The 12,063-nt window shown below is 42.4% G+C and overlaps 2 protein-coding genes across 2 annotated transcripts in view; one reads left to right on the forward strand and one right to left on the reverse strand.

Annotated features, from left to right (window-relative positions):
- The window catches only part of LOC309702270 (uncharacterized protein), a 253,656-nt gene that overhangs the window by 175,440 nt on the left and 66,153 nt on the right, over positions 1-12,063 (reverse strand). The gene's annotated exons all lie outside the window — the stretch shown is intronic.
- LOC309702394 (protein NLRC3-like) overlaps positions 1-12,063 on the forward strand; it is a 166,745-nt gene that overhangs the window by 152,529 nt on the left and 2,153 nt on the right. Inside the window, exons 5-9 of the mRNA XM_082527111.1 lie at positions 239-317; positions 479-665; positions 794-2,594; positions 3,508-3,681; positions 3,955-4,122. Of these exons, the coding sequence (XP_082383237.1) occupies positions 239-317; positions 479-665; positions 794-2,594; positions 3,508-3,681; positions 3,955-4,122 (2,409 nt within the window). The remainder of the gene's footprint in view (positions 1-238; positions 318-478; positions 666-793; positions 2,595-3,507; positions 3,682-3,954; positions 4,123-12,063) is intronic.

Consider the following 12,063-nt stretch of genomic DNA (forward strand, 5'->3'; position numbering starts at 1 on the left):
GGATCATGTTCTGGTTTTGGAGCAGTGATCTGCTGATGGTTCAGTTTGATGAGCTTCTTCAAAATCATCCCTGACATCACCACTGAAAGGACGTCCATGAAAACAGACTGAAAATTACTGATATGTTCACAATCTGAGAGTTTAAAACTTGACAGACTTGATTCAGATGAAGTTATTTGAGCAGAAACTCCTGGATCTTTATCCTGTGTTGATCTAATCCTTCATGGTTCCTCCACAGAGTGGAGCAGCAGAGCTCAGAGGTTCCCAGTGGTCAGTCTGCCCAGCAGCATCAAACACAGCTGGACTCCATATTTATGGTCTGTACATGTACAACAACTACTGTTACATCTGTTCTGTTCACAGTCATCTCCATGCTGCTCTTTGTAGACCAGTGGATCGTCAGTGTGTCCAACATGGATCTGATGTTTGGCTCCATGATTTCAGTCTGATTGGCTCATTCATAAATATTCTGTTCCAGCTGCTGGAGGACAACATCATCACTTTTGTGAAGAACGAGCTGAAGAAGATCCAGAAGGTTCTGAGTCCAGATTACCCAGAATGCTTAGAGAGTCAGAGGAGCAGCAGCAGAGAGGCGTTTGTGAAGATCACAGTGGACTTCCTGAGGAGAATGAAGCAGGAGGAGCTGGCTGACCGTCTGCAGAGCAGTAAGAGGATTTATCTAAAGATTTAAGCTGCTGGATAAATGAACATTTTCCAGAGATGGAAGATGGAGCAACATGTTTTAAAGATTAGTTCTTTTTGGAATTGAGTGTTTATTTTTCTTCTCATTCAGAACTTCAAACTGCAGTTTTTCACCGTAACCTTAAATCCACCCTGAAGAAGAAGTTCCAGTGTGTGTTTGAGGGCATCGCTAAAGCAGGAAACCCAACCCTCCTGAATCAGATCTACACAGAGCTCTACATCACAGAGGGAGGGACTGCAGAGGTCAATGATGAACATGAGGTCAGACAGATTGAAACAGCATCCAGGAAACCAGACAGACCAGAAACAACCATCAGACAAGAAGACATCTTTAAAGCCTCACCTGGAAGAGATGAACCAATCAGAACAGTGCTGACAAAGGGAGTGGCTGGCATTGGGAAAACAGTCTTAACACAGAAATACAGCCTGGACTGGGCTGAAGACAAAGCCAACCAGGACATCCAGTTCATATTTCCATTCACTTTCAGAGAGCTGAATGTGCTGAAAGAGGAAAAGTTCAGCTTGGTGGGACTTGTTCATCACTTCTTTACTGAAACCAAAGAAACAGGAATCTGCAGCTTTGAAGACTTCCAGGTTGTGTTCATCTTTGATGGTCTGGATGAGTGTCGACTTCCTCTGGACTTCCACAAAACTACAATCCTAACTGACCCTAGAAAGTCCACCTCAGTGGATGTGCTGCTGATAAACCTCATCAGGGGGAAACTGCTTCCCTCTGCTCGCCTCTGGATAACCACACGACCTGCAGCAGCCAATCAGATCCCTCCTGACTGTGTTGGCATGGTGACAGAGGTCAGAGGGTTCACTGACCCACAGAAGGAGGAGTACTTCAGGAAGAGATTCAGAGATGAGGAGCAGGCCAGCAGGATCATCTCCCACATCAAGACATCACGAAGCCTCCACATCATGTGTCACATCCCAGTCTTCTGCTGGATCACTGCTACAGTTCTGGAGGATGTGCTGGAAACCAGAGAGGGAGGACAGCTGCCCAAGACCCTGACTGAGATGTACATCCACTTCCTGGTGGTTCAGGCCAAAGTGAAGAAGGTCAAGTATGATGGAGGAGCTGAGACAGATCCACACTGGAGTCCAGAGAGCAGGAAGATGATGGAGTCACTGGGAAAACTGGCTTTTGATCAGCTGCAGAAAGGAAACCTGATCTTCTATGAATCAGACCTGACAGAGTGTGGCATCGATATCAGAGCAGCCTCAGTGTACTCAGGAGTGTTCACACAGATCTTTAAAGAGGAGAGAGGACTGTACCAGGACAAGGTGTTCTGCTTCATCCATCTGAGTGTTCAGGAGTTTCTGGCTGCTCTTCATGTCCATCTGACCTTCATCAACTCTGGACTCAATCTGCTGGAACAACAACAAACAACCTCTACATGGTCTAAACTATTTAACAAACTAAAACTTCAATCTCTCCACCAGAGTGCTGTGAACAAGGCCTTACAGAGTCCAAATGGACACCTGGACTTGTTCCTCCGCTTCCTCCTGGGTCTTTCACTGCAGACCAATCAGACTCTCCTACGAGGTCTGCTGACACAGACAGGAAGTAGCTCACAGACCAATCAGGAAACAGTCCAGTACATCAAGAAGAAGCTCAGTGAGAATCTGTCTGCAGAGAAAAGCATCAATCTGATCCACTGTCTGAATGAACTGGATGATCGTTCTCTAGTGGAGGAGATCCAACAGTCCCTGAGATCAGGAAGTCTCTCCACAGGTGAACTGTCTCCTGCTCAGTGGTCAGCTCTGGTCTTCATCTTACTGTCATCAGAAGAAGATCTGGATGTGTTTGACCTGAAGAAATACTCTGCTTCAGAGGAGGCTCTTCTGAGGCTGCTGCCAGTGGTCAAAGCCTCCAACAAAGCTCTGTGAGTAAATCTGTGATCATGTTTATTTTTAAAATGTTGATTAAAAGTGGTCATAGATTTCTTCTATGACAGATCCATGTCCTAAAACCATGAGCCAGCGTAGTTGTACAGTATAAAAGAAAAAAGGAGAACTTTTGACCACAATATTGTAACTTGAATGAACTTTTGATACAGCCTTTAAACATAAAATTTATGAACAGAATCGGTGACAAAGGGCAGCCCTGGTGGAGCCCATCACCCACCGGACTTATTACTATCCAACGTATTGCCGGCTATGCCAACCAAGCTCTTGCAATGGTTGTAAAAGGATCGAATGGCCATAAAATGTTTCTCAGTTTTATTATTTTCAGTCACATCTGTTTTTGATTATTAACTGAATATTTTAAAATTCAGGCTTTTTATGTTATACAAAACATCATATTTTCTTATGATGTCTTGTATTGATTCTGAAGGAATAGTTTTCATCAGTATCGCAGATACCAGCCTGAATTTTACTTTGTATTGGATCAGAAAGGAAATCAGTGGCATCACACATCACTTACAGCAACTTCAGTACCACTCCATTTTAATAAACTGGGGGGAGGTGAACCAAGATTCAGTATGAGATAAAGAATTATTTTTAACTGTAAGGTTGGAGAAATCTGTTGTTGGAAATTGGAAGAACAGGTCATCTTAAAAATCACTGCATTGTAGTTTTATTCAGGCCCCTTCAATCTGTGATCGCTGTTGCTTTGCATTGTAAATGCTACTATTACAAAAGTCACAAATATTAGTGTATGTGTGTGTTGTTGGGTAATAAACCAAAAGAACAGAATCTAGCAGCACCTCACTGATTTCTGCTTAAAAACAATAAAAAAGCAATAAAGCTCTGATTTGTTTGGTTGATCTTGTCTCCCTTCCACCTTGATTTCAGACTGAGTGGCTGTAACCTGTCAGACAGAAGCTGTGAAGCTCTGTCCTCAGTCCTGAGCTCCCAGTCCTCCCATCTGACAGAGCTGGACCTGGGTAACAACAACCTGCAGGATTCAGGAGTGAAGCTTCTGTCTGCTGGGATGAAGAGTCAATACTGCAAACTGGAAACGCTGAGGTCAGATCAAGCAATATCGATTTTTTTTTCATCAATTAACATCATTTAATCAATTTCATTTGGAAAAAATTAACAGTGTTTATGTTTTGTTTTTTTAATGAATCCATCCAAATCACACTAAACTGCCACATTTGTCTTTTGTAACATGAGGCAATAAGGATTCCAGCATGTCCTGAAACAGTGTTGAAATATTGTAAATGTAGTAGCTCCTCATGGCACCATGAATATACTTTAACACAAGTGTTTCATGTCTTCTTGTCATCCTTTCTTCAGACTGAGTGGCTGTAACCTGTCAGACAGAAGCTGTGAAGCTCTGTCCTCAGTCCTGAGCTCCCAGTCCTCCCGTCTGACAGAGCTGGATCTGGGTAACAACAACCTGCAGGATTCAGGACTGAAGCTTCTATTTTCTGCAGTGGAGAGTCCAAAGTGTACACTTCTCAGGTCAGGATTCAGTCTTTTCTGATGATGATTTAAAACCTGAGTCAGGTCGATAAATGGCTTACTCATTTACAACAGACATGATTTGTCAAATCACCTTATATCTAACCCAAAGGTCCTGTGTTTTACTACTTTGATTTTTTAGTAAAACACAGGACCTCTTAATATTTATCTAAGAGACCATATATAATTTTTTTCCCTGGATCATGTGTGTACCCTCCTGGTTGGAGCTCCAGCAGCCTGTATCAGTGAATGTGACTTTAAATGAAATTGCTGCCCCTGTCAGGAAGAGGTCTGAGTGACACACAAAACAGAAAATATGAGCACTGCATGTGTCTGAGGCTACTCAGATACAGACCTGAATGAGACACTAACTTTGTCTCTGAGAGATAACTTTTATTATTAAATACACTTCATTTCTCATCTGTGTAGAGAATGTAGAGTTTGACATGCTAATATTACAAAATGAAAAATCACACTGAGTCACAAAGAAATTGTTTTGGAGTATTTATGGTTCAGCTGATGAAATTGTTCAAACAAACCAGTAATTTACACCGAAACAGCACAAGTGAAACTTTTTGAGGGACTTACACTAAGCTTGTCCTGGTACACCTGTAGAGCCCAGCTTCTATGGACCATGAGCTTAAGTTCTGTGCTGCTCTGATTTATTGCCTGTGCTGTCTTTCAGTTCAGCTTTGTCGAGTCTCTGGTAGGATTTCTTTTACATGACCTGTGTAAAAACAAAACAGGAAACACATTAAGCTGAAGTAAGATGCACAATTTGAAAAATGGGGCACAAAAATGTTGCTGCTTTCTGGAAAGTGCGTCTAAGAAGACCCAATGGAGAAAGTGAAGAGAAAAATCAAAGATTAAGAAGAAGAAAATGGCAGAGGCAGTTTCTCTTGGACTGCCTGCAGATGGGGTGAGACTCTAGAAACAGGGATGATTGGAGAAAATGCAAAGAGGCCATAGGATAAACCAGGAGATGAATACTCTGGTGTTCTGGGGATAGTGGGAGTGAGAGGGAGAGATGCCAGTAAATGATTTCAAGGATAAATTTGAGAGAATCAGAGCTAAGAAACCAAAGCAAGTGGGGAACTACAAACATATGGACAGACTCATAATTAGGCCAAAGACACATTAAAGCAATTATTACAGGTTTAGAAACAGGGATGGATATGAAGGAGCTTAGCATGAATTTGCATTGAGGAAAGAATAGCAACGAGCATCAGAGGAAACAGTTAGGAAAACTAAAAGGATGTACTGGCAGGAATACTGCAGTACTTTAGGAAGAACTACCGTATTTCCCAGACTACAGAGCGCACCTGAATATTAGCCGCACAAGCTAAAATCAGGGGAAAATCCTGTTTTGTACATACATTAGCCGCACCTGACTAAAAGCCGCAGGTGTTTCAATGTTGACTTATCATATGTAAGAGAATATGCACAAAGCGAATTGTCAGGAAAGAGATGGCTGTTTGGAGACACACCCCTTTTATTAATATTTTGAAAAACAAGTTATGGGTACATATTTGCATAACTTTTTAGGTATATGTACAAGTAGCGGTAATTACAAGTACAAAACATGTACTGTGCTTCATAAATGAGTAACAAATGTAGTACATAACAATAACCTACAGCACACCAGAACAATTGATTCGGACTACCTTTTAGGCTCAGGTGCAGTGACACGGCTTTAACAAGAAGAAAAGTCAGTCATTCACCACCATCTTCCTGCGCACTAAAACCACCAAAGTCCTCTCCTCCAGTGTCGGAAACAAACAGGCTCAGGGTGGCTTCGTCATCCACTCTCAGCTTCTTTCTTTCGTTGTCACTTTCAAAACCAAAGAAATCCTCGTTGTCAGTGTCAGAGTCGAACACCCTCAGAAGGGCCGTGGCGGTGTCCTCCTCTCCATCATGCAGCATTCAGCCCTTCGAAATCTGTTGGTGATCGTGGATGTTTTCACACTTTTCCACGCTGTCAGAATCCAATGGTGGAGTTGGGCATAACTTGCTTTTTGCAAGTTTATCGCCGCTCATCATCCAGGCCTCCAGCTGAACGGGTAGCGCTACTTTGAAGTTTGTTTTTCGCGCTACCTCGTACTGCACTACGTTGCCTGACGGATGGACATGTGACCAACATACCACTCTTGAACCCCGATCCTTCCGCCAGGCAACGTAGTGCCGTACAACAGCGGAACAAACAAAACAAATCCGCTCATGGACAATCCATAGAAAAGCCGCACCTGACTAAAAGCCGCAGGGCTCAAAGCTTGTGCAAAAAGTAGCGGCTTATAGCCCGACAATTACGGTACACCAGTTCAGAATGTGTGGAGTACAGTTAAGAACATGAATGCAGACAGGAAACAACAGCAGCTGTTGTAAAGTAAATTCAAACTCCTTCATTAAATGCAGCTGGTTGAGTTGAAAACAATGGAGAATGATTGTGTTACGTTGTTTATTCTCTATAGAAATGGAGCAGGAGTGCATGCAGAGCTGGACGTGGGCTGTATATACATGCGTGTATCTGTTTTGTCTGTGAGCAGAGAAAACAAAGCGCTGGAAATGTCATATTGAAATGTTAAATCAGGAAAATCCTGGAGAAGAGGATAGTTCTAATGTTCAGTTTGTAATGTTGAATTCAACACAGCTCTTAAATGCATAAAAACGACTTCACCTGACGTCAGACTGAACAATCGGATTAGCTACTGATATTGATTTAACCCGTTTAGACCTACCATAGAACCAAGTCCGCCAGAGCTTATATTATATTTTTACATGCTGTAGAGCCATTTTTGGGAGCATTTCAAGTTGCTATACATCAATACAACCATTACAGCCTAAATTTTAATAATATGTATGTATTAAGTGCATAGTAATTACATAAATTGCAAAAAAGTGCAATAAACTACAAAAAAATTGAAAATCGTTTTTGTTTTTTTAACATATATTTCTAGTTAGAGAAATTTAAGAGGCTTATCCCTCAAAACTGTAAATACAAAAAAGTTGCACAAAATAGTTTCCCACCTCAGGAAATTTATTTTGAGTGCCTTCATAGTTTTATTTTTGAAATACACCAATTTTTATATACTGCAGGAAAAACGAAAATAAATATTATACTGCAAATTTGCAAAATAACAGCATATGCATCAAAATAAACTATTTCCAGCAGAGCTATATGAGTCCTAAGCATATGTGGAAGGAAACTGTAACCTAGGACAAGCTGATGGCATAAGATGTAAATACAACTCCTCAGGTTTCATATGCAAAAAAAATTATTGCGCTAGCTCACGTGATTACAGTGCTACCGGGATTTAAAAATAGTTGCGCAAAACGGAGTGTGCCCACTCTGACCAGTTTTAAAGGGTTAAAGCAAGAAAATATGGTATTAGCATTAGATGCCAATTCCTATTAACCTTAAATTAGCATTACCTGCTAATGGCAGTCTACTTAGCATTAACTCCTCACTAATGTAATGCTAATTCACATCAAATTATCTTTAGCTTTAGCATTAGCTGCTAGCTTCAGCCTACCTAGCACTAGCTGCTCACATTGTTAAAAGGGAAGCGAAAACGATATTAGCATTAGCTTGTAATAATTATTCACCCCTAATTAGAATTAGCCACTAATGGCAGCATACTTAGCATTAACTCCTCACATCGTTATAATGCAAATGATGCTAACTTGCATTAAATTAGACTGCTGTTATTAGCTAATGCTATTTAGCAGTAGCTGCTCACATTGCTATAAAGCAAAGGAAAACGATATGAGCATTAGGTTCTAATGCGTATTTGCCTTAAATTAGACGTAGGTGGGCAGCACGGTGGCACGATGGTTAGCACTGTTGCCGCACAGCAAGAAGGTCCTGAGTTCAATTCCACCATCAGGCTGTGTGGAGTTTGCATGTTCTCCCCGTGTTTGCGTGGGTTCCCTCCGGGTACTCCGGCTTCCTCCCACCGTCCAAAGACATGCAGCTTGTGGGGATAGGTTAATTGGATAATCCAAATTGCCACTAGGTGTGAATGTGCGACTGAATGTGAGTGTGAATGGTTGTCTGTCCCTGTGTGTTAGCCCTGCGACAGACTGGCGACCTGTCCAGGGTGTACCCCGCCCTTCGCCCTATGACAGCTGGGATAGGCTCCAGCGCCCCCCGCGACCCTGAAAAGGATAAGCGGAAGCGAATGGATGGATGGATGGATAGACGTAGGTGCTAATGGCGGCCTACTCAGCATTAGCAGCTCAGATGTTGTAATGCTAGGGAAAAGAGTGTTAGCATTAGCCGTTCACAATGTTATAAAGTTAAGGGAAATAGTGTTAGCATTAGCTACTCACATTGTTAAAAAGTGTTAGCATTAGTGCATAATGCTAATTCACATCAAATTAGCATTAGTTAATAACGGCAGCCTATTTAGCATTAGCAGATAATGTTGACCTTGGCCCACTGGAAAAGTTCAGAACTAAAGATTTAGGAGTGTTTCTCGATAGCTCTTTCTCGTTTGAGAAACAAATAAATTCTGTTATTAAAACCAGCTGTAAGGTTTATATTGTTGATTGTCATTTATGCTTAGAAATATTTACTCATATATGCTTAGAGTTGTATAATCGATTGCATGATGATAGAGGTTTGATCCTTAGTAGTCTGTAAAGACTCTGTGTGCCTTCCAGAGTGCTCTGGCATGCACACACCACTTGGGGCCATGAGAGAGGTCGTACCCTCTCTTACTGATTTATGGTGTAGGACAGGGGTCTCAAACTCAATTTAGCTGGGGGCCGCTGCAGGCAGAGTCTGGGTGAGGCTGGGCCGCATTAGGTTTTCCACAAGAAAGGCATGGTTAAAAAAATTCCAATCCTCTCAAATCTCTTTATTTTTATTTTTTAACACAAAATATTAAAAATAAATAAATAAATTAAGAATTAATAAGAAAATAAATCAATCTGTAATACATAAATAAAACAATAATAAGATATTTTTAGTCAGTGAACTTGTGTTTTTCTTTCAGTCTTCTATATCTGCTGTATTTAGATTGAAATGTCTGTATTAACAGTTCTATAACCTTCTTCTGAACATGAATGGAACACTGTAGAAAATGAACTGTTCTTCTGAACATGGCTTCTCTTGCCTACTCCTTGCTGCTAGAGACCTGGCAGCGTTTCCTCTCGCATAGCCGAGCCAGATTTGGCCTGAGGGAGGAAGCAGTTGCGGCCCTCAGTATGTCTTGAAGATGATCATCCGTAAGTCTGGACCTGTACTTGGACTTATTGAAGTTCAAAGTGGAGAAGAGCTTTTGGCACAAGTATGTGCTACCAAAAAGGCACATGGTCCGCTTGAACATTCGGGAAAGCCGAGGGAAACTAGGGCTCAATTCTCTCAAAAATTGTCCAAGCTTGTCTGCTTTTCCACTCACCTCCCTGAACGTTGCTTTGAGTTCAGAGTTGCACTGCAGCTCAAAGAGCTGCATTTGAAGCACAGAAGGGGCATCTTGCACATCAAAGGAGAAGGGGTCCGCAAAAATGTGAAAGGTGGCTCTGTGTGTCTTGAAGTCAGCAAATCTGTGATCAAATTCCTCCTGTAGCCTCAAAATGACATCAACATACTCGTCAGCACTGAATGGTGTGCCTGCATCCACGAGTGCCTTGCATGCTGGGAAATGGCAAAGGTTTGTCTGAGAGAGCTGAGCTTTCCAGAGCGCCAGTTTTGTGGAGAATGCTCTCACGTTGTCATAGGCAGCACTGACAAGTTGCCCCTGGCCTTGTAACGTCTTGTTCAGTACATTAAGCTCATGTGTCATATCAACAAGAAAAGCTGAGTCCATGAGCCATTTGGGATCAGTTAGCACAGGAACACTAACTCCATCCTTCTCCATGAAGGCTTCACTTCTGCTCTCAACTCAAAAAGTCTCTTTAATACATTTCCCCTGCTGAGCCAACGTACCTCAGTGAAGTCGAGCACATCCCCATATTCTGACTCCATTTCCTCTAAAAAAGCTCAGAACCTTCGGTGCTTTAAGCCCCTGGATCTGATTTGGTTGATGCATTTCACAACAATAGACATCACATTGTCAAACTTCAGGCATTTGCTGCAAAGGACCTGCTGATGGATGATGCAGTGCAGAGCAATGGCCTCCTCCACGCCTTCCTCCTCCAGTTTGTTTTGTGCCACCAGTCCATGTTTCCTCCCTGTCATTGATGGCGCTCCATCTGTTGTTATTCCAACAAACCTCTTCCATGGCAAACCAACATTCTCAATGGCATCACACAGCTTGTAAATATCTGCTGAGCGGTGGTCTGGCCATGCATTGGAATTACTGTGAGCAGCTCCTCCATCACTTCAAAACTGTCATCAACACCACGGACATACATTGGGAGCTGGGCAGTGTCGGTGATGTCTGTGGTCTCATCAAGAGCGACTGAGTATACACTGAAACATTTGGCTTTCTCACACAGTTGGTCATAAATGTCACTTGACAGGTCAGAAATGCGATCTGCTGCGGTGTTGGCAGAAAGGCTGATGTTGCTAAACTGACCTTTCTTTCCCGGACAGACTATATTTGCAGCCTGCAATATGCACTTTTAGACAAATGCACCTTCTGTGAATGGCTTCCCTGCTTTAGCAATCATCTCACTAACCACGTGGCTCCGACTGCTGCATTATTCTCTTTGGTTGTTTTCTTGGAGAAATCTTGCTGCCTCAGTAGATCTGTTTTAAGACTGGCAACCCGGTTCGCTCTCTCGTCTCCCTGGTATTTAGCATCCAGCTCAGCATGTCTAGTTGTGTAATGACGTTTCAAATTGTATTCCTTGTGCAGCGCAACTTTCTCTGTGCAAATAAGACAGGTCGGGGTGCTCCTGTGCTCAACAAAGAAATATTGCATTTCCCACTTTTCCTGAAATTGTCGGTGCTCATCACCAACCTTTCTCTTCACTGCAGGCTTTGAAAAAGACATGTTTGGGGCTATGTGACATTTATAATTCTACTTGGTGTCACTGTCGCATTGAAGTTTCAATCAAGCGTTTAGCCGACGGACGGGGAACGTCTCAACGCGTAGAGAACGTCATTTCTGCTTCTTTTTCTTGCAACCGTAGCACGGCGATCGGCAGATAAAAAGCCGGTAGCAGTCTCCTTTGTTTTTACGCTCGATGTTCATGTCTTTCATGACGACACGAACACCGTGGCGTTTGCAGATGGTAGAAAGTGCAGGGATAGCGAGCGCAAAAAAGGTGACTGCTCACGGCGCCGGGCTGTTGTTACAGGAGAAAGAAGCGGAAATGACACCGTGACATATAACAAATAACATCAGCTGTTTCTGATGTTAGTTGTTTTGACTGCTTTTACATTATATTGAAATATATGTAATGTTCATGTTTGCTGCAATGCAAACGCAGTGATGCAAATAAAAACATGGAGCCACAAATTACGGTGCGACCCTATAATTAGTCCGGGTTACCGGGGACTGTTGTTGCCGATGAACAGGTGTCGCTATGTGACTGCAGACTAAATTGGGCTGCATTGAGTTCATGACTTTTCTTTTATCCCGCCGCCTACGCATCACTATGAGAGTTAATATGAGATCTCTCTCTGTGGAAAAATAACTTTAAATCCCACTGACGTGTGTATAAATCTATATACGTATAATGTCCCGCTGGGCAGCAACTTAAAAAAACAACTTTTTTTGAAGTGTTGTGAACGCAGCGCGCTGGCGCGAATGTCGGCGTTTGCCCAATAGAAAGGAGGAAGCCAGCCAGGCACAGGAAAGAAAGAAACACTCCAGGGCAACGCTGCTGGAACTTTGACTCATTGAGAAATGTTTCCCTGCTTGCATCAAGCCCGGCTGGTGTCCCCTGAGATCCATATCCCACCCTGATTGGTGGGTTAATTCAGCTCCGCCCACAACACTGTAAAGTGTCATACATTATCAAACTAACATTACATTTTCATATTAAGGT

This window comes from Aulonocara stuartgranti (assembly GCF_965226115.1).
Source record: "Aulonocara stuartgranti genome assembly, chromosome: 3".
Classification (NCBI taxonomy): Eukaryota; Metazoa; Chordata; class Actinopteri; order Cichliformes; family Cichlidae; genus Aulonocara; species Aulonocara stuartgranti.